Raw genomic sequence first — 25639 nt, 5'->3', positions numbered from 1 at the left:
AGGGCGTAGTCTTGCGATATTTCTAAGGTGAAAAAAAGATGTTTTGACAGTATGCTGTACATGTGGGTCGAATGTTAAGCCAGAATCGAATATAACCCCAAGGTTTTTCAATTTTGATTGAAGCTCAAGTACAGAGCCATCTACAGACAGGGTTACAGGACTGGCTTTACGAAGTTGATGGGGGGTACCAATAAGCATGACTTCAGTCTTGTCACAGTTAAGATGAAGGAAGTTTTGAGTCATCCAAATTTTTATGTCAGAGATGCAATTAGATAGGATAGAGACAGCCACGTCAGTGTCGGGTTTGGTATGGATGTATATTTGAGTATCGTCAGCGTAAAAATGAAAGCTGAGGCCATGTGATCTTAAAAGCTGACCAAGTGGGAACATGTAAATGCTGAAGAGCAAGGGGCCCAGTATTGAGCCCTGGGGGACACCAGACTTGACAAGACCGATTTCAGACCTGTACCCATTATCTGTGGGTACAGGTTTCAGACCTGTACCCATTATCTTTCCCAAACTTCAGTTAATATCTTCCATATCATAAACAAGTGATTTAACATTGAATTATACATTTCAAGGTATACATCGACACATGGCAATACAGTAATCTTGTCAGAAATAATTGTACATAATTAATATGATCTTTTAATTAGGTATTAATATGACTACAAAGAATTTTCAAAAGTAATCATTTATCCTTAATGTATAGTTTCTAGAGAAGTACTTTAAGTACTGTTGAAGAAAAATAAAACTTTTGCAGACTTATCTATCATAAGTGAACTGAATGCCCAACCAAACATATATTATTTCCAGGTGACAATCAGACACCAAATAGTAAGCTTTGCTTAAAACCCTCATTGAAGAAGATAACCATGGAATAGCTAATTGTTGACAGTCTGACATTTTTTTCAGCTTATTATAATAAAAAAAACATACTTTGATTCTTGAAAATGAAATGTCAGCAAAAAGCTATAGTTAAATGCAACTACTCTTAAAAGATGTTTCATGTTTTTAAAGTATTTAAAACAACTTACTTGAGAGCTGAAGTACGAATATAATACAGTTTGTTAAACAACAGGAAGGCTTGTAAACATTTCAGGAGCTCTAAGTAATGGATCTCAAGTGCCAAACTTCAATCAGCATGTAGAAAACATGGACAAAATCCCTATGTCTCAGTAAATATTTAATTGGTAATAACAGTAATATTTGTTGGTTCACCAAAAAAAAAAAAAAAACTGTGTTTTTGAGAACAGAACATGATGTTCTGCTTTATTATGGTGTGACATCCACCAGTATTTGAATTAGTTTAATTTGTTTAGTTTGCAATTGAAATACAAAAATGTTGAGAATTGGACCCTACACAAAAGTGCATTTTAAACCAAGAACAGGAGGTTCTTCTTTACTTAACCAGAGGATGTTATATATATGGAAATAGGATCTGAGATGGACGTCAACAAGGGTTTAGAAAAGGTAGGTGGTCTAGCTATAATTCTTTGAACAGTGAAACATGAGCCAGAGGACACTAGCTAAGTTATGGCAAAGTGCCTTTGAAACTGAGAACAGGTGACACTTCTTTACTCAAAGGGGTGTGGGAGTATGAAATAAGCTACCTAGTCATGATGGGAAACCTAGCTTTTTTCATGAAACAGCTGGATGACATCCTCAGATCAATTAGCTACCAATTACCGAACCGGCAAGAGAAGCTGAATGGCCTCCTCTCATTTGTAACTGTTCTTGTGTTCTTACATATTTCAGATAAAATTTACCATTATACTGTATATATTATCAAACAAAACTCCTTCATATCAGAGTTCCAAAGTTATATAGCAATAGGCAATGGTATATATTGTGCATGTTGTTATGTACTTTTAATAACTAGAAAAAATGTAAGATTGATAAGATAAAATCGTCTTATCAACTACACACCCCAGTCCTGTACTACTTTTTGTTATGACAGAATGAAACATTCAGCATTTATTTTTGCTTGTCCACCTCTATTTAGCACAAAGAAAGAAAAAGCAAGCTAGAAATTGGAGCAAAATAGCTGTAGATTGCAGGTTTAACTGGACATGTCTGCACTTGTTTTACAACCTCATTTAAAATGTCAAACAAGTGACCCCTCTCCCCACCAAAAAGGAGCAATATATTTTTTGATAAGAGTTCCTTTTACCGGTAAGTTGGCACATACTGTAACACATCAGTTTGTACAACTGAAAAAACCCAGCTTGCACAATAACAATCCACCATTCTATTTTACAAAATAAAATCAGAATGCAGGAAAGGAAAATCTTAAATGAAAGGAGGCCTGATTATTATTATGCAGTATCTGTGGAAGTTAGACAGTAAAAGCCTTTTTCACAACTTTCTTTCCCAATGCACTCTACACCAGCAAAATCTTCAAGGATCAGAACTTCAAATGAGGTTCCCCAGAGAAGATTAGGTTAAGACAAGGGGAGTTTATCTAGTGCATACACTTTCTTTTTCTTCTTCTATTCCCATATAGATACGCATCTGCTGTCAATACTGTTCTGTTTGAATCACACACTGACATCTGCAAAGGAAGAAAGCAAGACACTTGAATACTAAGTTGATTTGTCAGGTATTTCTACAGTGGAAGGAAATTTCCATAGCTTTCTGCAGGAAAAACATGACCCTCTAAGTCCATGATAAAAACTTAAGATGTATTGAAATATAGAGGTGGAAATGCAATGTTTCAGTACTGAAGACCTCACTATGTATGACATAACAATTATCATTGCAGAGCATTTCTAGAATTTAATTCATATTCATTTTTCTTTCTTTCACTTTTAGTAGTACTCAAACATTCTCCTTTGAGTTTTTATTTGCAGTTAAAAAAGTGATAAAGCAACAAGATAAAAACATAAACCAAAACATATGTTTATTTAATTGTTTTGCACCTTCTATTCTTCTGTTCAGGGTCATTCCAGAGCATAAGTATACATTACACTTCATATATGGTCTTGTGTACAGAACTGAATCACAAAATGAAGCAATATACTTTAGAATTCAAAGTTTATTTGTAAGGAACACACTGCAGTCTTTGCATATAATATATGACAGATTTTTCTACTTTGTGTTTCACTGACTTGCTTTATATGAGATTCAAAAGGACTGCAAAGGGAATTTCAGTCAGTCTTGTCCACAAAACAGCTTTTTAATGAATTATGAATCTTGAATCAATCCCTGTGTCCACCTTCAACCATCTGACATTAGCACATTAGAGCATCCAAACTTATCACATTCAAAATTACGTGAACATATTCTGTCAATGGATGCTGCTTTCTGTTTAGTGCATCTAATTATTACTAGATCAATCTACTGAACTTCAGACTTATTTAGTATATAAATAATGCATCAAACACAAAAGCGGTCCTTCTGCTCTCCAAGCAATGCCTGGGAAAGCATAGAAATTAATTAACTGAGAGAGCAAGACTACACGTTCTTATCTTTGTTATTTTCATTAAAAGGCTACAAGGCCATTCATTATTTTTTGGGACTTTATGCTGACATAAAAAAAATACAGTATACCATTAAGTACCAATAACGTATAATGGCATGTCCTTTAGTTTTGTTCATAAACAAGTCCTTCTTATCAGTACTTACAGTTTATACTAAAAAAACTTCCTGAAAAATAAGAAAAAGCAGCTCTTGAAATACTAATATAATAAAACCACAGACAACAGCATCATTTTCTTCCCCAAATTTAAAGGATTTGTCTGCATTATTTAAAACAGATACCGATTCAAATTTCATCTATGAAAGTCCTACTTGAATATTGTTCTATGAAATTTTTATCACTTGCAGCACAGGAATAAAAGACCAGACTGCTTAATTTTTTATATTGTACTTAAACAGCATGATGGAAGGTTGGAGAAAGATTGGTGGATACTATGGAGATTTTACAGGCCTTTCATAGTCAAAGTACTATTAAAATTATGTGATGCCAAAGCCCTTCATGTGAAAAAAACATAACCCTTAGAACTACAACCCATGCATGGTATAAAACTGCACTTTAAATTTCTATACAGGAAGTAGCAGGACTGAATGAGGATGTCTGTTTTTGGAAAAGTGATAAATCTATGACAAACACAACTGGTTCAATGAACTTTATTTCATTCCTTCACTTTGACTGACATTTTCCCACTTGCTTTTCTGTCACAAATGTGTAGTCCTGCTAAATTTCTAGACCACTGAAACACCTGACATTTTTATAAAAAATGCTGCAATGATATTAAACATTGTAAAACAAATATATCCTTCAACCTTCTGCACCAAAACCACATTTTAAAGACAGCCTGATAGATACAAAATCGACATAGTAAATTTTAGAAAAATTAAAAAAGAGAAAAAGCACATCTACTGTATATAACAGTGAAGAAGGTGGTCTTTTAATAACCATGACTGCTTCATCTAGAACTAGATCATCATCTCCCTGTTCAGTTTGCCTAACCTTTAAACTTACACTTGTTCCATTAACAGATCATGCTCCTTTGAAAGATGACCAAAATTTCCTTTGATGTCCTTGCATTAACACAACCAGTGTTGGTGGCTTAATCTAGATTTGCTCCAGAAAGCAAAGCTAAAATCCCACTCTAAGACAGTCTACTCTATAGACCAGTAAAAGAAAAAAAAGCTTTAAAATGAAGGCATTACCTTGTCTGACTTGAAGCTGATTACTAATGCCTGCTTAACTCCTGTTCTAGGTCAACATGAGATAAATACACTTTATTCAGCTTGACCAACCTCCAGCTATTAAACAACACTGCTGTATTATTCATGAGTGCTGCTCATGGGCCAAACAATTGCCATTAATTAACACATGGAGCGCTGAGTTTTAATAGACTGGGAAAGAAGAGAGTGACAGAGCAAAGGGACATGTGTTTAATCGCTTTTTGCTCAGCCATGTCTCCATTAAGAAACATGTCTTAATAGCACTATTGTACATCGCTTTCGATCACTGTGTACTTAAACACAAAGTGAAGAAAGGAAACTATTTTTGAACAGATGGAATTTATGTGACATGGGCATTTCTTTTTTCTGGTTTTTGCTTTTAAAAAAACAGTCTAAGATATAATTTTAAAACCATGAGAGTAAAAAAGCATGTTAAAATAAAATAAAATCTTATTATTCATCTAAGTCTCTTTAAAAGGTACATTTGTAAGGCAGTTTTCATGAAGACCTTAAGAAGGAACTCTGAAAATATGTTTTTTCAAAGATGCAATTAGTCTATACCAGTCTAGAATCTTGTATATTTTCAAGCCTGCCCTAGTGTGATAAAAAGAGACATGTTCTTGAATGTTTCTGCATAACAGAAAGACATGTAAGATTAAATAGAGGATAAAACACAACTCCTGTCTCTTCTTAAGCCATAACTACATTGAGAAAATTCTTCTTGTTCTGTTTCCATCATATAAAAGAATAGTTTGTTTTGACTTAATAGAAGCACTGGAAACACTCTAAGCTCTCTTCTGGCTGGACATTTTAGTGTGTTTGGATTTCTCCTTTCTACCGCTTAGTGGCTCATGATGTAGCGCAATGCTGCTTCTCCAGCCCTCTAAGCGAGTCTGAAATGCACTTTGGTCTCATCAACAGCTCCTTCGCCTCCTGCTGAGGCTGAATTTCCCAGTGCAGGAAGAAGGCAGAGCTGACAAAAGCATAGTGCTTTAGTGTGTAGAGCCACTGGGATAGCCCAGTGGGAGCCTGTTAGCGTCAGTGCCTGCAATGTACATTTCCATCACCTTAAAAATAGTACCCATTTACTCAGATATCAGCCATCAGATTTTTAACTTCACATCCAAGGCATTTAGCTTCTCTACATACATGTCCCTGGAGTCTTCCCGGTCTCCAATTGCACAGAGTGTTCTTTCCCAGAATGTTTTTACACTGGACTGGACCAAAAAATCTTGTTTTACAGTTTAGCCAGCTTTGAAAAACTAAAGGTTTTTAGCAAATTTAGCTAATTTTAGGAATGAGAAAGAAGAAATGAAATATCCACATTGCACAGTGCTTTGTATTAAAGAAAACAAAAAAGGTCAATTGTGATGTCAGAACTGGATCTAGTTATTGAAATAAACTGTGGGACAATGTATAAAGAATAATAATTGTTGAATATATGTCATGAATTTGGGATCAAATACTCCATGCTTATGACATGCACAAGACAGAAAGTCTACTAACAGAAACAGAACTGTAGAAAATATTAATATGTGACATAAAAACAACATACTAAAGCATTCTTAAAAGCTTTTATGACAGTTTAGTAATGAATACCACTTCACTTTCTACTGCTGAAAATCCTGTTGGTTTTTCACTTTCTATGTTTGGGAATTTGAAGTCTCCCATAAAATCTATTTCTTTCTACACATACATCTCTTATCCCTATAACTGTATGATTAATATCTAAATTTGGATATGTGCAGCTTACTCCTAACACAATACCTTTTGAATGTTTTAAAGCAATTGTATCTTTCAAGAGCATATTGATTTAACATCTATTTCAACAATGGAAACAAATTACTCTATTCAGGTACAGCTAATGACTTGTGGAATTCACAGCTGACAACAGTGGGTATGCCCACAAATGTATAAAAACATGGGAAAGTCTGATTCACTTTTAACCTACTTTTATTTCATTTACAATTGTATAACAACACTTATTTTTCCACATCACCCACTATTGCTAATTTAAATTCAATTCATGCAGCATTACTTGCTATAGCCCTACATTTTCCTTGTAGAAAAACATATTACTTTAGATATTTTTATTTTTATATTTCTCGTGTAACAGATTTACACCAAATGGCACAATGACACTGAAACATAGATAGTTACTAAAACAAGGCTTAAACATTCATGAAGCTAAATGGAAAATAATATATAATGTAAAATTAACAGGTAGTTTTCTTTCTTCCACAATGAAAGATATGTAGTTGTTGAACCACATATGAAAGTTTAGTTGATGAGAGTTTAGCCTGTTAGTTGCAAAAAGTTTTCATATTTTTTGTTTAGAATAATATATTTCACTCATGGAACTCACGGAAAAGAATAAAACAGTAACATGAAACATTTTAAATTCTTATTTCAGAAAACACCAAATCAGAGTCATCAGCTACATCTTTAACACTGGCATAGTGATGGGAAACTAAACAATAACATAACATCAGATGTTGTTTACCTACTCTTTGACATATTTCCATTCACAAGTGACTGGAAGACATAATTATGCAAGCATTATTAAATTTTTTAAACAGATAAAATTTGTATTCTATTCTTTTATTATAGTCTGATTTAAGTTGGGAACTTTTGGAAATACGACTGATCGAAATAAATGAGGGCTATGTGTGTTTCGATTGAGTTTAGCAATTTTTGATAGCTTAATATCTACTGTACTGCATTAGACTTGAGTTTCCATGCTCCTCCCTTCGATCTCTGAGCTGTGGGCTTGGAGTTTTAGTTTTGAATCATTTCCTAAATCACAAATTATTTGTTCAAAATTAATAAATTGTCAACTGCATAGCACCATTTGCTAGAATGATCTATGGTTTAATAAAGTTGTTACTTCCAAAATTGTTATGCAGCCTAGAATATTTGGTCCTGTGGAATATTCAATGTTACTGTACAGCTGTGTATGCTTGGAGCTCAGAGAGAACACAGGCTGTTACCACCTTTTAAAAGTAAATGTGTATCTGCATATACTAGTAAAAGAAATTCCACAATAATTAAATGTAAAACTATCTTAAAATATAATATATAACATGATAACTATGTATAGCACATGATGATATTATAATTAAGTGCTCATATAATTAGTAAGCAATTTCCAGATATTCTGTAATTAGAGACACAATGTAGAGTCTTAGTGCATTTTTTTCATCATATTTAAATAGTAATTTCTGAATATAAACACTGCATTCGATATTTGTTTCTCAGTTGTTCAGAGTAATGAAGAGGGTGGTAGTTTATCTAGTCAATAAGGAAGATGTAAGCAAATACATGTGTAATAAAATCTATGTTCCAGCCACTTGTACTGGATCACTAAGAGGATCCTGTCCTACAGTATATTCGAAGACGTTGCATTGTGACCTGTTGTGTCCTTAAAAAAATGTTTCAATTAATTGATATCTATCAAATCTAATTTTAAAGTAAAACTTTAACTGACTTCACTTTAATGGACTTTGGATATAATGCACAAAACCAGGTAAAGGGTATTTTATCTGCAAAAGGAAGTACCCGACAGACCCCTTTAACTGTACATGAACTGTAATACACAACAATATACTGTAGTATTTTTATATACAGCTCAGTAATGGATATACATATTTAGTAAGCATATAAACAGTATACATATTCGTTCTCATATAAGGCTGTGTTTATGGGGCTTGGCATGTCTCATTTGTAATTTAATGGACAGCCAGCAAATACTGGACACCACTTTCCCCCTATTAGCACTGTATACTGTATTAGTGAGGGTATACTGTATTTTACATATTTCATGGCTCCTAAGAGATTTTACTGATTGTTCAGTCAATACTGGCAAAACCAGCACTGCTTTTATTCACTTTTTTTGGCTCCAATTAAAAAGTGATTTTTAAAAAATAAAATTATTTAAGTATCATCAAAAATGTTTCCTTCTGCAACTAATCAAATGATACACATTTGTATACAAAGGCTAACTAGTATTTTTTACTAAAATATATGGTAACAGCCAGAATAGCCAGAGAAAATACAGACGGTCAAAAACAAAACTAACACATTAATTGTCAATATCAATCTGATTTGCTTTTCCTTCTGCGACGAGTGTCAAGTTATGAGTTTTCTATAATTCTACACCACTCTTAAGACACTGGATTGTTCAACTTCTAAATGCCATGAGAGACTTTCACTCCAACGGCTTTTCAGAAAAATAAAGCTAAAGAATATTATAAAGAACAGCTAAAGTGCATATATAATATTCATCAATATTATATATGCAGTGGACAATTACTGAAATGTAGATGTCAAACAAAACAGTTTCAAGCACTCTAATATAAAACACAAACTTAAAGAGATTTGAAACTCAAAAGAGATGTCCTATCCCCCACTTACAAATTACATAATGTGTCAGTTTAATGAAAAAATAATGAGTATTTATGATGGTTCTGATCAAACTTTTTTTTTGTCCCATTTGGAAAAACTTTACTTATATTTTTTAATGACTAACAGGCCTAGGAGTGCTACTGAGCCTCAGCTTCTCACCTACTCCAGCAGGTGTCGCTGTCACACAACACCGATGACAAGGATAGAGTGAATGATTCACAGTGAGAAAACTATTAAGAAACACCTCCCAGACTGTAGAAGGACCCATGAAGATTTGTGAGGGAATCTGACAAGCTCATGCCTCATTAACTGCTATGACACTTTTTTCTAGTGTGATTTGATCAAGGGAAGGTGATCCATGGGTTCTGCCTATAAGTTAACTCTGAAAGGGCCTCATGCAGGATGTCAATGAGGAAAATGATTTCTTTCACAATTACCCCAGCTTCCAGAAAATTCTTTTTTGCATGATAAATTAAACAGGTTGCAGATTCACCCTGGCAGCAGGTCTCTGGCCAGTCCAACTTTTGAAAAGGTTACACCTTATGAAACACACATTTGACTGTTATGCTGTTCCTTTTACAAAAGTGGGCATTGGAGAGAAAATGACCATTTCTGGGTGAGGTTTAGGACAGCGGCTATGCCTTCCACAGCCAAAACTGAATTTGCTCATTACAATTTTACTCTTCCATTTCCTTCTAACAAAGCAAAGAAAGACAAAATGGTAAAACACTGGAACAGTTTGGGTTTGCAGTGTTTCAGAGGGAATTACCCTCTTGGAATGGTGGGACAACGCCTGGGGACACTTTTCTCCATTTCAGCTTGGGAAGAGGCATTTCCAATTATGCCTGATGAACAAATAGAACAGGAGAAGAAACTAAAATATAATTTCTGACAAAGCATGATAAATCCCTCAACCTTCAGCTTTATATTGTTTTCAGGAGCGAGTGTCAGAGGTTCTGAGTGAGAGAAATCCATACCGAGTTGGAGGGCATCCCCAGGTTCGTCTCGATGTAGGTGTCTGTCTTAGGCTCCACCGCGAGCTCAGCGTCCAGGATCTTCTCCACAGGCATGTCCTCATTGGCACTGCTCGTCGACTCCACTTCGTTCTCATTGCGATCTTTGCTCCTCTGCCTCTCCTCCTGGACGGCTGCATTTAACAACACTGGTTCCGGTCACTACTGCTGCTTTCAGGCAGGTTTCAGCTGAAGCCCTCTGAGACACTGCATGTCTTGCACACTACCTGCTCTCTTAATCAACACATTTATAGTGACGGCAAAACTGTTGACTGCACACATAACTACTTAACTGATAACTTCCATATTCCACATTTTTAACTGCTTATTATGCATTTTGTAGCTTTTACTGTTGTTCAACCTCTGATCAGTGCATACCATATGTATCAACTTTGTTTTTTTTTAATTTACACACACCAAAAAGGTTATTCAGACAATTCATAAATACTGTATATATGCATCTTATGATAAAATGAGCCAAACTAACAGCAGTTTGAGTATATACTATACAGCATTTTCACTACAGCACAATGTTTTTAAACTTTAGTAGAACTATTGAAGAATCTTAAGCAAACACATTACTGCAACCTCACTGAAATTTGCAGAAAATAAGTGAAAAAACAAATAATCTATAAACAAAATGGCATAAAACCTTACCAATTTAAATTTATTCTATGAAAGTCATCTTTTCTTTTTTTGAACAAATCCCCACAAAGTCTTTAAATGATTTGCTTTACCATACAATTTCCATAACCTAAATCTGAAAGCCACAAATGATATATATATATGTTATATTCATTGTTATATTACAGATGCAGGGCACTTCATATAGTGGCTCTTATGAACTAAACATGCAGATCACTGGACTGCAACAATGTTTCAGCCTAAAACTAAATATGTCATCAGGTAGAACATGCTGTGTCTAGGGAGCAAAGTTGCCCCCCTCTGCAAAGCAAACCTTCACAGGATGCAATCTGGTGCAAAAATCACCCCGTCTTCTAACACTTCAGTAAGCTGTTTTTTGCGTCCTTGCAAACTATTTTGTAAAATTAATTTTGAAACTATGATTCATTAATATCTCTATTTTCCACGATGTGTAAATTGTATGTTTTTTTAAAGGGGGCAACTATTGCAAAACAGTCATTTCATTAATTTTGCTGTCCGAGCTATAAATTCATAACACAGGAAGCGGTTTTTGAATTGTACAGAGACTATCTGTCGGGCGCCTGGCTCAATGTGGTAAAGTCTGTAGTAACCACACTTCCTTCAGTGGCGGTTTGCAGAGAGGCAGCAAGCCTCTGATTCAGAGACCCTTCCCCTCTCAATTTCGACACATACATGCTGTGAATTTCAGACTCTCTTGCTTTTTTGAAAAAATATTTCTAAAACCCTAGTGTGGGTGTGCTGAATCACGGAGCTCGAGAAAAATATTACCAAGCCCATAGAAGGGCCCCTGTTTAACATCAAAAATAATTCAATAGAATGGAGGGGGGGGCTTTCTTGCAAGTTACAGAGGCGAAGAACAAATTTAACAAAGCTCAAAGAATTAAAATAAACATCTACAGTTAGGACAGAATACGTTAACTTAGTTCTTTTTCTCTTGATTTTGCTGCTTTGTTTTTTTAAAAATCTACTTTAGAAACACAGAACAGGTGTCTGGAAATAAAGCTTTAAATTCACTACATGCTCAAGTTGGGAAAAAAACCCTCGGAAACAGCTGGTCTTGTTTGCTATCTAATGGAAGTGAGACCACTCAAGTTTGCCTTCTTTATATAGAAACAGCTCCCTGAATGAACGTAAAGGGTAGGAGAATATACATTTTAAAATTGCTTCCAGCTCAGAATAAACGGTTCTAAATAGAAACCACTCATAAGAAAGGGATCGAATGTTCTTTTCGTGTTTTTGTTTTGATTTATTTTCTACCTGCTGTGAAAAGCAAGCACCTAGGGAGGTGGTCGGTCCTTTCTTGTTGTGAAACCCAAAGGGAAACAAGCCTAATGGATGTCATGGGCCATTAGAAATATTAACTGTATTTATCTCTGCCTGCTTCCTTTTTTGGGAAGGCACTTGCTGGTCAGCTGCTTGATGGGGTCCTGTGAGAGTACTGTGAGAGACTCACAGGACACTTGCACCTCTGTCAAATGAATACATGGCAGAAGGTGGCTCTCTTTGCCAAATCCAGGGATGTGAGATGTAAATTGGAACCAGCTCAGGGGACAGGAAGAGGAAACTGGCCTTTCTTTTCACCACAGCTGGTGGACAGCAAAGGAAGGTGTTTATTTTTAAAAAAGGGTGAAGTGGTTTTCAATAAGACAAGTATATCTTATCAGACCTGATATAAAAGCTTACTTTAAAAAAAGTAAATGGATTTACATTTTAGGACTTACTGGATTATAGTAATGTATATGTAATAGTTTTTTATATTGGTTTCTGGTCTATACAGTCATAAATAAGCTCTCAAATGACCATAACTGGCCTTCCCTACTTTTTAAAAACTTTTTTTAAGAGTTGAGATCTGAGGTCTGCAGCGTAATCATTTCCAGCTACATTTGTTATACAGTACTTCAACCAACTTTCTGGGTATAAGCATTCTAAAAGGAAATCAACTTGTTTTTCTTGCTTTAGCTCAGCACAAAACTGTGTTTATTGGAAACGGAGCATAAACAATTCAGCCCACTTGAGGTGGTTCTCTGCACCAAAGCTCTCACTTAAAACAAGGCAAAACTAATGTGGAGAACACGACTTAATTTATGTTTTTGGTTTAGCATATCTAACCCATATGCTTCCACATACTGCTGGTTCTCTTAAAATCTTTTTCTTCGCCCAGCTATATGACTTAGCAGTAGTGAAACTCCTCTGGTGATGAGGTTTATCAGTGGCAGGCACCTCTGGGTGTCAACCACATCTTCAGCACCTAGATCTCTCAGAGGAAAGTGAGGAGGGGTGCGTGTTGCCATCCTATAAGGCATGTGCTATACCTTCTCTCTTCATGCCCATGGCCAAACACTTCTGGTAGCGGCAGTACTGGCAGCGATTGCGCTGGCGCTTGTCAATTATACAGTCCTTGTTGTCGCGGCAAGTGTAGGTGAGGTCCTTTCTCACTGTCCGCTTGAAGAAGCCTTTGCAGCCTTCACAGCTGTATACGCCATAATGTTTACCTGAGGGAAGACAAACATGGTCACAGTGCTGGAGGCCTTGCTTCAGGCACTCCTAACAATAAAAGGAGAACTGACATGGTCAGTTTTGGCTCTTGGGCAAGCCTAGGGCCAATACATCACTTACCCACTTGCATGCAGCCTGTGGCGATGCATCTGGGCACCTTTTACTGAATACATTCGGATTCTTGCGACTCAAGATTCACATACAGAATGAATGGAGTACAACCTATCACGTAATATAGTCAACTGAAAGCAAGCATGTACAGCAATTTCAGCTTGTCTTCTGCCCATATTTGCCACTGTTCCTCAGCCATTGTCAAAGTGGCTCAGAGGAAACACGCTTAGCTTTAGTTTTCAGTCCACTGGTTGAAAAGAACAAGTCCAAGGACAGAGAACTTACCAGATGACCTGTCCCCACAAATGGCACAGATGTGTTTGGTAAGAGAGAGTGGGGTGCCTGAGGGCTGAGCTGGTACCTTCATCACACCGTTTAATCCCAGTGGAGGCTTTATATCTTCTGAGCTGCTGACAGGGTTCATGGGGGAATTGAGCTGAAATGCAAAAGAGGGTAAAGACAGATAGTCAGACATGGTAAATTATGAGCAAGAATTCTAGTAACATTCACAAATCTCTTGAAACATTCCAACGAAAATACATACATATAAAAAGGATAATGAAGGTGACAAACACTGTTTAATTTTGAATACAGCTTTGAACCAAGACACAGAAGGATGCACATAAACACCTAAAGAAACTAAAGAGGATGATACATCCAACATATTCAAATTTAAGAATCAAACCAGGAACAGCATCACAATATAAACACAATCCTTGACATTCTTTTAGCTTCATACAAAAGACTTTTGTTTCCATGTATCAGTGCACTATATTTTAGCATTTCTAGTGTTGCCTACAGTTTTACTCCTTCCAGTAATGTCAAAAGTCAGCCAGGTTCCCAACTTGTTCTTGTTAAACTGGATATTTTAGTGTATTAAAAATAAAAGGCAAAAACACTTCAAATTATCAGTAGTAGCAGTAAAAAACTTAAAATGTTTGCTATAGGCTACAACTCATAACCAATGTAAATGCTCAATTTTGATGCATAATAGGCATAGCTGCCAAATACATAAAATACTGTAATCTTTTGTCCACAATTTATTCTAATAATGCCCTTAATTCACCCTTTGCCTTACAAATTTGTGTATTATGTTTTTCAAACTTCAATTGAAACTTTCAAGAGCTGCTAGTTTTCTTTTTATCCTCAGTCTCTTCAGCACTGAGGTGTTGATCCATTCAGTGCTATGCAGTATGGCATTTTTCTAATCACATATTGCTTTGTTCCATGTTTCTTTTGAAAATGTTTACATTATATTACTTTGGCCTTACTCCAGTGAAAATCTAGCAGTCATTTACTTATTGGTCAAAATATTAAGATCTCCCACCGAATAACATGTTGTGCCTCAGGCAGGAAAAAGAACAGCATGTTTTTCAAAAGGTTTTGCAATATCTGCATCCCAGTCATATTCCATTCTTCCAGAAGGGCTGCCTACAGTTAAGGCTGCATTGAAGTTAATGGTATGAGTGACAGAACTGCATAGTTGCCAGGCTTCTCAGCTGCCTCTACCATTATAATATTACTTGCCAATATAATAATATCATATGAGGATATCCCTGTAGCATGGCAAATCTCCAGTGTTAACACAGTTGCAACAGTTTATTACTGTTCCTTATATCTATACAAGCTAACCTTTTATAAAAATAAATACTGCTTGAGGTGCATGCCAAGACACAAGAGCTCTGGAGGATGAATCTATATATACAGATGTATGATACTGAAACCTGCTTAAAGTGAGTAACACCTTCAAAGTGGCAGAGCTGAGATCATCCATAATTTCAATAACTTGCTGTTACTTATACTGAGTTGTGTATATATAAACATTTATTTAACACTTTGAGTTGTATGGAGCTGTTTTGTCAAACAAAAGCCAAGTAAGCCATCTCAGTGAAATCCAGCTTCTTTACTGTTCTATTTTTAAGCATTAATTTAAAGCTATTCTTGAAAACTGCAAATGACCATATTCTGTTAAAGGAAATGGTCACAGAAAACAACATGAATCAAAGCTGTTTTCTCTTGTTGCTGAGAGTAAGGCAGACCACTTACTACATTGCATGGTAAAAAATATATTTATTTTTTCTTCCAAAAATAATACTACAAGACTATGAGAAAACCAAAACAGATTTAAAGGCTTCTAAGCAAGTTTGCTTCTAACTTACCTGAACAGAATGACTAAATATCAAGTTAACTAGGGGAAGCTATAATTATTCCTTCCATTTAAAACTTAAACGGTTTTTAAACAACAGGAGTTAGTGTTATTGGTGGTGTTATCAACATCGAAGAAAAAGACATAAAGGTCAGGGGGCCTGTTTATACAGGTATCACATTTTCACATACTTTTTATAGTTCCTTTTGGTATTAGCATTACAAAGTTTGGTGTTAATGTGCTGAACACCTTTTGTATAAGATAAGCAAGCTCTATAGGGTGATTTCTTCACACACATGATCACCTGGTGTGGGCTTACTAAGTGTAAGTGCAGGTGTGTGTTGTGCTTGACAGATCAGTCACTAGACCTACCAGATCTGGAGCTAATTAGCCATATAGTCCTTGATTAGGACATGTTTTTGAGTAAAAGGAGCTGATGACCTGATGTGGGTCAGAATACTGTATTATCACATCAACTTGTGAAATACAAGTCAGAAGCAGGTCTGGTTGTTCATGAAATGAAACATGCCAAGACAGAGGCAGCCAGGGCTTTCCATCAAAAGCCTCCAAAAAATGTCTCAGTGACATTCTGAGACACATTTTATGATGTACTAACCTAAGTGTTCTAAGCTGCAGATTTTATAAAGCTGAAATTTTGTTGAACACAATTAGTGCGATTTTGACTGGGTTTTTGAAAATGAGCATCAGGCTGCCAAGTTGTTTGACCTGAATTTTGTCACAAATTTATTGACTTGCCTGTTCCAGTATGTACCTGTCCAGTATGAAGCAGATATCCTGTCTAACACTGCTTCAGTGTCACCTGTCACTCTTATTTCTTTATGTTTGTGGGATTTTGTCTAACATGTTGTAACTATACCATTTCCTGTGCAAAATCCCAGCCCTGGGATGGGAGAGTTCTACGGAAAACCAGGTTACTGCTGTAAGTTGTGTTGAGGTTCTGTAGGCTGCACTCTTTTTTAACCACTATTTTCAAAACCAGTACCCTGCAATTGGTCTCAGAATGGAGACAGATGTCACTGTGCACTATGAGGTGCTGTCCTTCAAGTGACATGCTAAACCAAGGTCCTGAATTCTTGGTTATTAAAGATCCCAGCACACTGTTCATGAAATTATTAGTATTAACTTGGTGTCCTTGACAAAATCCAATCAAGGCCTTCACAACTGAGTAAACCTAAACTTCTCCCTTAATTCACATGATGACACAATTTCTCACTTCTACACCTGATCTGATAAGCATTGGGGCTGTTGGCTCATGATGTCACTCAGGTGGGTGGTGCATGTAAACTACAATTATCACAGCCGTAATATCAGAATCAACAGGCTAGCAATCTTAACTTTAGTGACAAGGGTGGCAAAATTAGGTCATTAAAATGAAAGGAAATGAGAATGGTTTATGTATGTTCAATTTTATTAAGTTAAAAGAAAGGCCGCAATTGGTGTTGTATTAAAATACCCTACCAGAAACAGTGCTTTTTTGTATTGCAAAGTGCACGCAACATTTGAATTTGCTGCCAACTATAGCCCTCTGATCTGTAAAATATATCTGCATACTTCCTGCAAAGTTGCGTACTGTTTAGTGACCTTTTCATTTTTTCTATGTATGTTTAGTACATTTTCCATTTGAAACGTCAGATTAAATCTGGCTTTAATACTCCATCTAGAGATGCTTGATTTCATATCAGATTCAGTCTTTCTAGTGCTGCTCGGAATCCCATCAGAAACCACTTTCATCTTTCATCCTTTTCAGCCTTTTTTTCTTACCATATTACATACAATAAATGTCCAAAGCTGTCAATTTACCTATCAATCAAAATGACCTTTTGCACTCCAAAAACTACTTCTTGAATGCAGGGAACCACTGTCTTTTTTATATATTATTATATTAAGCATATTTTTAATGTAAAATTTATTTAATTTAAATCTTAGCATATCTCCTGGGCAAAACTATATACTGGCTGTGCCTGTTAAATTCTCCTTACTTCATAAAGGCACTAATTTTAGCATGGCTATTTCTGTGTATTTGGTGTGAAACCAGGAGATTGGGTTGATAATCATTGTTGCTGAACAGACACCCCTGGCAGGTAGCAAAGCATAAGATCCTATTCTGGACAGAAGGGTACTTCTACTGATCTGACCTAAATTGCTTTAATGAGACAATAAAATTAATTCTACCTTATGTAAACTTCAGGTTTCTAAAAAAAGATCAGTGCAACATGCCAAGGTTCAGAAAAGTGTTTCTAAATGCTGGGATGGAGTGCACACACTGTTGTGAAAATAATGTGCACAGAGGAGGACAAAAAAGCCTTTTTTGTAAAAGCAACTAAAATAATCTCTACATCTCAACAACACAAAACTCTAATAGGAAAACATGCATCTATGAGTATTCTGTCTTTATGTTTTAATTTATTGCAAAACTAAATTTGAGGGCTTTCCTTTTTTTGGAATGACCCCTTTTTAAATTCAGATAAACTAAATTACATAGCTAATAGTGATGCACGGGTTGACTCACATCCGGGGGTCAGGGGGCTCGGGTTAAAAAATAGATTTTGAATCGGGTCAGGTGGGTGCGGGTTCGTTTCTCACAACCGCGGGCGGGTGCGGATAAAAAAAAAGTCTTCAGAAGGTGGAAGGACACTGAAGCACCCAGAGAAATCTAAATGAACATCGGGAGAACACGCAAGACAATGCACTAGGAATTTTCAAATTAAAAAGTAGATTTAATATGTCAGTTTTAATATCTCGAGCTGTTTAACATGTTAAGGTGTTAAAAAACGTTTTTTTTTTTTAGATTTGGGAAAATGAGTTATATAAAGAATAAAAGATGCAAAGCTAATTGAGCACTAGATGTGATAAGACTGGCTCTTTAGTTTGCAACATACAGTAACAGGTAGCTCCCATAGAAATCACAACTAATAAGGTTATTTTCTACTACATAACAGTAGAGGGAGGTTAAAGATCAATTTGCAAAAACCAATTAGACTGCAGTGATCAGGTGAAATTACTTAACCTGGCAAATTATTTTCTACAGGTTCTGGAGTGATATTTTTTAATGTCTGCTCATTTCCTTTGTACATTGAGAAGGGTTTTTTTTTTTCATCTGGCTCCACATGTGCATAATCTCTCTTTTTTGTTGTTACTAGTGATCAGGACCAGGAAGTGACAGATTTTAATGCTGTATGACCAAAGCTGACAATATCTGTACCAGAAATACATGCTGTTGGCTTTGAAAATATCTACATAGTTGTGACTAAACCCTTGCCAAGATTCACAGAAATACTCTTCATATGCAACTCAAAAGCGCAAATGGAAATAACAAATGCCAAACTTTAATTTTCTGCCTTGAAAGCTGGAAAACCTGCAAGTGATGGCAAATTCTTTAATACCATCTGTAATTTATTGTGGAAAATGTGAAGGAATAAACAGGGATTTCCAAACAATGGGGCAGGCACCACTCTAGCAATTAGAAGTCAAAGCTTTTTAATGTAACTAGCGGTGGCTGGGAAAGAATGAGAGATTCAGAGAAAAGAAAGATCTGTTGGGGCATCAGGGTCAAAGAAATCAGGCTAATGGGCCAAGAGGTCAAAGTGATGGTAAGACCTGCTTGTTCACTGGCATTCAGAGCTACATCTTCCAAGAAACTAACCTTAAGTATCACACTCTAAAAAATACATCAAGAGGAAGTAATTTGGCTTTCTGCTCTTGATTTGCATTTCCAGTCGTCACCAGATCAACCCCAAATCTAAAGTACAAGACAACTTGACCTTTTTCAGGGAAACACCTCAGTCCAGACACAACAGCATTGAGCTGTAATCTCAATCAGGTTCAATAACACCTCTGCAGCAGAGACAAACGGTGCTTTTTAATAACAGCAAAGGACAATCTGACCCAGATTCTGCACGAGGGCTGACAATCCATTAAGCAAGCACTCCCACAACACACAAAAATCACAAGACTAAACCAAAGTGCTTTCTGGGATAATGTATCTGCTATAGAAAAAAAACAGCATTCAGTGTCTTCATTTTATTTCAAGTTAAAAATTTAATTTTTTTAGCTGTTATTGGCATATACTTCCTTTCTGCTTAGCTCATCTCAAATACATTTAAAAAATACCAGATTCTACCAAGTCAATGCACAAGGGCCAAAGTGCTGGTATGAAGCCAACACTGGGGATATGCTTTAACTATTTGTTAATGAATTTAACAGTTTCTTAGATTCAAAGTACCATTACTGTAGTATTTTTATAAGATAAATTAGATATCAGGTTTTACAGATGACATAAAGAAAAAGAACAAAGGCTATCATACAGATCTCATTATTGTTGCTGAATGAGTTACCTCGGATTCTCAGTACCCACAGTCTCAGATTTTCATTTCCTAAATGTATTCACATAGTGAAATTAAAGAAGGAAAAACATCCACATCATAAACTGTGTTCCAGCAAAAGCACCTTAAAAGGCCACTAAAACTATAGTTTAATAAGTGGCTACAATTCAAAAGAAACAGGGGAAGTCATGATCCATGAATACATTGTGACTGCATTTTGTATCATCTCTACTGGAAATTATTTATAATATGGAATTGCACTGAAAATACAGATACATATAGTGAAGTATTTCTGTAAAATGAGTTTTTAAAATGTAACACAGCTATGTATTTAACAATATACAACAGTAAAAATGGTTCTACAAGCAATAGACAACTAGCAGTAAACTATATACATCGTAAAAATTTATACATATATATATATTTTTTTTGCCGAAACACACCAAGGTAGACAGTACAGATATTATGTTTTGTCAGAAAAATGTACAGTATATTTGACAGGGTTTCACATTTGTGCATCAGAGGATAAACATGCTCCCACTTCAAAGCTTGTTTATCCTTATGAATGCTGGAGAAAAGACTGGTTCAGCTCTATTTTAAATTATTTGTACTGAGAACACTTTGGTCAAATTAACTAAGGTACTGTATATATCATATATCATAGTACTGTAAACATTTTCAGAAACGCCTTTGATGTAGGCTGACCCTTTCTCTCATTTTTCACATTACATTTGCCATTGTGATCCTCATTCTGGATGTACATGGATTTTTTTATGGAAGTAGTCTGAAAATGCGCCTGTGTTTTAACTGCACAATATACGCACATAATAAGGTGACTTATATGTTTAACGAACATAGAAGATTTAGATAGAACCTTGTTTACTACTGTAACAGCTGTGACTTTTATTAATTCTGCTTAGTTTAGGAGAGAAGAAGCCAAGCTTACATTTTAGAGATATTTAATTCATATTGATCAAAAGCTTCAAATGACTGACTGCTATAACGCAGGGTAAACTACACATAAGCAGCCGATTTCAAGAACTGAAGCACCAATCAAATCCAATTGACTCATTGTCACGTTCTCCTTATCATGAACATAATTTGTTTCTCTTTACAGATATATAAACCTAAAGGGTTACTTTTTGCACTACAGAATACACATTTATCTAGATAAACCATTAGATTGTGACATGATGAATAGCATTTCAGTAGCAGTTAGGCACAGAAGTGTTTTTCTGCGTTAAGAATGAAAAGTACTGCATGAAAAGTGCAGAAAATGTCAAAGGCTTTAGATATTATAGTACAATACAGAGCCTGCTCAAGGCCACAAAGCATTGTAAAAAACAGCAACAGGACAATACAATTTACTGTACTGTAGTGTAAGGTAACATAATACCAGATAACATAAAGTGATGGATTTTGGTATCACACTTTTTTCCTGGAAAATTTTAGTTAGAGTTTATAAGGAACATCACTTTCACTTTTGAAAAGCAAGTCTTCCTATACCCCCCCCTTTTATTATGTAATTAGGATTACCTACTGAAGCATGAACACAGTCTTACCTTTTCTTTTGAAGTAAGGATCTGCCTTCAAAAAGCTTATAGTGGTTTTCTTGCAAGCAAGTCTGAAACACCCTTATTTTTCCATTTTAAAATTGCTTCTACCAAATCGGATTGCCCCCAACTGAAAGTGCCTTCCTTCTGCAAATCTATTTTCAGTAAATTTGCAACTCAATATGCCCCTGTGGCACCATCCTCTCTAGTAAGATGGGCATTCATTCTTGATTTTGTCTGCCAGTATGTGGAAGATTAAGGGAGCTCAACTCCATGGCTCTAAATAGAATTGCTCTTCCTATAATGTGCCTGTCCCTCCAAGCCACAAACTGAATGCTAGTAGAATCCACTTTGAAAATGACACTATGAGTTTTAAATGGTTATCTTGGTAAAACAATTACTTTTTCTTCAACCCACATAACTAAGAAGGGCTGCTTTCAAGCCAGGTTCTCACCTGTTGTGTGAAATTGTGGGCCTCCTGACTATGTGCTTTTGGAGTCTTGAACTCAGAAAGCAAAGAAACTTTTGAAACAATCCTTTTCAACAACATCATCAGCTCACATACAGTACATACCAGACATACAGTAATGTAGCTAATATATGAGATATTTATGAGCGCATTGTCACTGTCTTTTTTACTAAATTGTCAGATCCTCATAACACTGAAGATGCACGTTTTTTACTACAGAATAGACATCTGTCTTATTTTATTTTGAGTGTTACAAATCATTAAAAAAAACATTTTAAATAAAATAGCAGATTATCCTAGTACAGCCGCCACTCAGCAACCCCATTTAATGACAGAATAGACATAAGCACAGGAAAACAGAGAGCTGTTTGCATAGGAAAGAAATATAGTCGCATAAAGCTTATGCTTGGTCATAAGGCTTGTATAAGCACTTTTAAGATTGCACAATTATTCCAACATTGTAATGTTTTCTTTTGTGCACATTCCAGTAATAGCAGTCCCTAGTTAACATCACATCTGGAATCTGGCAACTCTTCATATACATCTTTTTTTCCTGAGGATGTTGTTTGAACCAGCTGTAGATTTTGAAGAGCCCTGTTTACAAGCTTCCAGTTGGAGTTCCCTGGATAAGCCTAGCTAGTTCTTCTGATCCAATTACAGCAAGATAACAGCACTACATAGTAAAGATGGAAGGGCTAAGGATGATAAAATAGACACAGGTAATATTTTTTTTTCCCGAACAACAGCGAATGCAATGCTGAATTTAAAAAAATCTATTCTCAGAACCCTTCCTCTACAAGACAAAATGTGTTTTTCTGCAGTTATAACTTCAGAGTCGTGGCAGTATCATGGAAAACGTAAGCAAACTCTGATCCAATTTGTGAAGTCACAGCAACCAAAATGGAAAAAAACAGCAATAGCAACTCAATATTTCAGAAAGACTATCTTTGGATGGATTTTTAAAACTCTGTTTTCGGAACAAAATATCTGCATTCATTGCCAACATCCTTTTTGTTTCAGAGAGTGGAATTTTAACATAGGATGAACTTTTGCCTTTGTCTTTTTAACATAACATTTTTAAAAATTACAAGGGATTTGCATTGTCTGTAAGCTTTGATTTATTAGACACAATATTTGTGCCTAACAAAGTAAAATGTCAAAAATGACTTAAAATGACTTCAATAAAATAATTTAAAAACCAGACTGGTGGACCTGACTGGAGTATAATGATATCATTTTACAGACTGATGGATCCAGCTGGACTACTCTGATGCCATTTTAACTGTTTTCCAGAGGAAAGCAGAAAAAGACAAAGAGGGAAGAAAAGTGATAAAGAGAAAGGAAGGAAAATCTCATGGTCTTCCTTCAATTTGCACAGTGGAATCTGCTGATAGCATTCCAGTAACCAGGCAAGAAAACAAGATGCTGCCATTTCCAGTCCTAAGCATGCTGCCAGAAACCTCTCATCTTATTCTTATCACAGCCTCCCACTCAACAGTGTCATCACTACCATCAGAGCTGAGAAGTCACAAGTAATATGATCTGATTGAGAGTGAGCAACACAGAGCTAAGCAGTCAAGAGTATAGGTTGAGAATGGGGAGGAGAGGAGGGCCCTCTTTTTTAACACAAAATGTTTATAATGGGAAGGCTAAAGTACAAAAGCTTCAGCTATATTCACCATTATGTCTTTCTAGTTCATAAAATAAATACTCAGTGTAAGCTCTCCTATTTCTGGTCATTTGTAACGGAACATATGTCATAGTTTTGCATCTGGCCTGGAAAGCTGATGTTTCCTATCACTTAAAGAACCCTGCCTCTGGGACACGGTATAACTGAAATTTCCAAATAGCCCATTGTTCACTGCTTTCACTTAGGACATATGAATACAATTGCAAAAGCAAACATATCTGATGTACAGGAAAATTCAACTACAAAGCATTAACACAATAAATAGTACTGTTTATCATGTTAGTGGATGCTGTCCTTTTAAAGCATGACTCCTTCACAAGTTAGAAATCAAATTAGAAACCAGGCTATCTCTTTGAAAATGACAAAAGTTTTGTTTCTGCATTGTAATGTGGAATTAAGTAATGCTTAAAGAAGTGTTGTATTGCAGAACTTCTATTGCAAACAGTGTGTGCAATTGCTTTTACATAAGCTTGATGGTGTTTCAAAGACATGACTTTGCCTATATCAAGCTTCTATAAAGCTTGTCTGTTGGGACCAACTTACTCTCTGACAACTTGAGCAAATGTGACATTATAATGCTCTATACCAGTTTCACATTATTTTTAGTGTTTGTAAAACAGCTTTCCATGAATTTAAAAGGGAAGCCACAAAATGGTTTTATAATTTATTTTAAAAAATTGAAGCAAAAAACTTTAGAATTATATTATTTTAGAAATTACACTATTATTTCATTTTTATTCTCTGTAGTTTTAAAGTATTATTCATTTTGTTAGTGACATCTGTTTTTAATGTTATGCATGAAGGAAAACAGTGGGCAACAATTCTGAATTTGGTATCAACTATCAACCCCACCAGGAAATGTTCTACTCTTCAATGTATGCCATGCTGTGGTTCTGTGTAATTCATGTGAACTATGGTTTCCATAGTTCCATAGCTTAGATGGGCTCTAAAGCCATGAAAACCATAAGGATAACACGGTTGATTTGAAATTACTAATCAGAGTCGACCTAAAACACTTTCCCTCAAGAAGTCAAGGAGGAAACAGCACTGACCTGAGTTCCTACACTGAAGAAGATCCCTCAAGACCAGCTTGGAAGACCTTGCAAAAACATGATGACTCACAATAAAGGTCCAGAACTGTGCCTGTCCTCCAGAATCACAGATTCTATGGACTTCTCTCTTGTGTGTCTAATAGTTCTGGTGTAACAGGAAAGTGGAACAATGTGCAGAGTAGACTGTCCACACCCCCTTCTGATACCTGCTCAGGAAGTTCAGAGCAATGCAACAGATGGCGGTCCATCTCCTCTCCCCCACACAGAGTGGTTTGGATCATTATTAACTCTAAGCCTTGACATATGTGTGGCTAGACACCAGCTCTCCCCTTTAAGTGGAAAAAAAAATAACAAGCGCCTGGTCTCTTCCAGGCAGCTGGTGTAAGTCAGTCCCCTTGCCTCTTATTCCATTGTTCTAGGGCTTTCCCTCGTTCTTGCTTCAAATGGTGGTGATGCAATTGAGCAGCGTGTGATAAAGTAGTACAAGCTGAAGGCAAACTTTACATAAGCGTGCACTGAAATTACAAGCCAGGGGACAGGCCACTTCAAGTACACTGTTTGTGCCATTCCTTTTGCTAATTTTTGGAGCTCATGCTTCATGAACTTCATGATGCACTGTTTTAGCCAACAACATTTCCAGTATGTGCTGTGTCTCACCTTTGACAAGCTACGGCATTGCTGCTGCAAGAATTAAACCAGAGACCTTCCCATGTACAAAATCACAAGCACATGCTGCCACACTTGGTGATTTTACAGTTAAGAAATGACAAAAGAACAACTGACAAAGTGAAAGTAACATTTTCTGCAAGTATATTACAACTTTTGATACTATCATACTCAGTGAAGTTATTTGGTAATAGGGATATACACAGTGTAATAATAGGATAACTGAAAATAGAAGCTTGTGGAAGACTCTCGCTTGCTTGATTATGATATATGCATGTACTTAACAGTGACACACAATGGATGAAATGCCAGAACAGACATTTCTAATAAAAATA

At 35.9% G+C, this 25639-nt stretch overlaps 1 protein-coding gene across 2 annotated transcripts in view; it reads right to left on the bottom strand.

Annotated features, from left to right (window-relative positions):
* Positions 1 to 25639, bottom strand: part of rxraa (retinoid X receptor, alpha a) — a 141491-nt gene that overhangs the window by 16889 nt on the left and 98963 nt on the right. Inside the window, exons 4-6 of one of the 2 annotated variants that reach the window (XM_015366946.2) lie at positions 13671 to 13821; positions 13091 to 13270; positions 10077 to 10261 (exon numbers count right to left, since the gene is read on the bottom strand). In XM_015366946.2, coding sequence (XP_015222432.1) covers positions 10077 to 10261; positions 13091 to 13270; positions 13671 to 13821 — 516 coding nt within the window. The remainder of the gene's footprint in view (positions 1 to 10076; positions 10262 to 13090; positions 13271 to 13670; positions 13822 to 25639) is intronic. The other variant, XM_006640664.3, reaches the window with a different exon arrangement.

The sequence above is a fragment of the Lepisosteus oculatus genome, chromosome 24 (genome assembly GCF_040954835.1).
Source record: "Lepisosteus oculatus isolate fLepOcu1 chromosome 24, fLepOcu1.hap2, whole genome shotgun sequence".
Taxonomy (NCBI): Eukaryota; Metazoa; Chordata; class Actinopteri; order Semionotiformes; family Lepisosteidae; genus Lepisosteus; species Lepisosteus oculatus.
The sequence above is the reverse complement of the archived record's forward strand: the minus strand, read 5'-3'. Positions and strand labels throughout refer to the sequence as shown.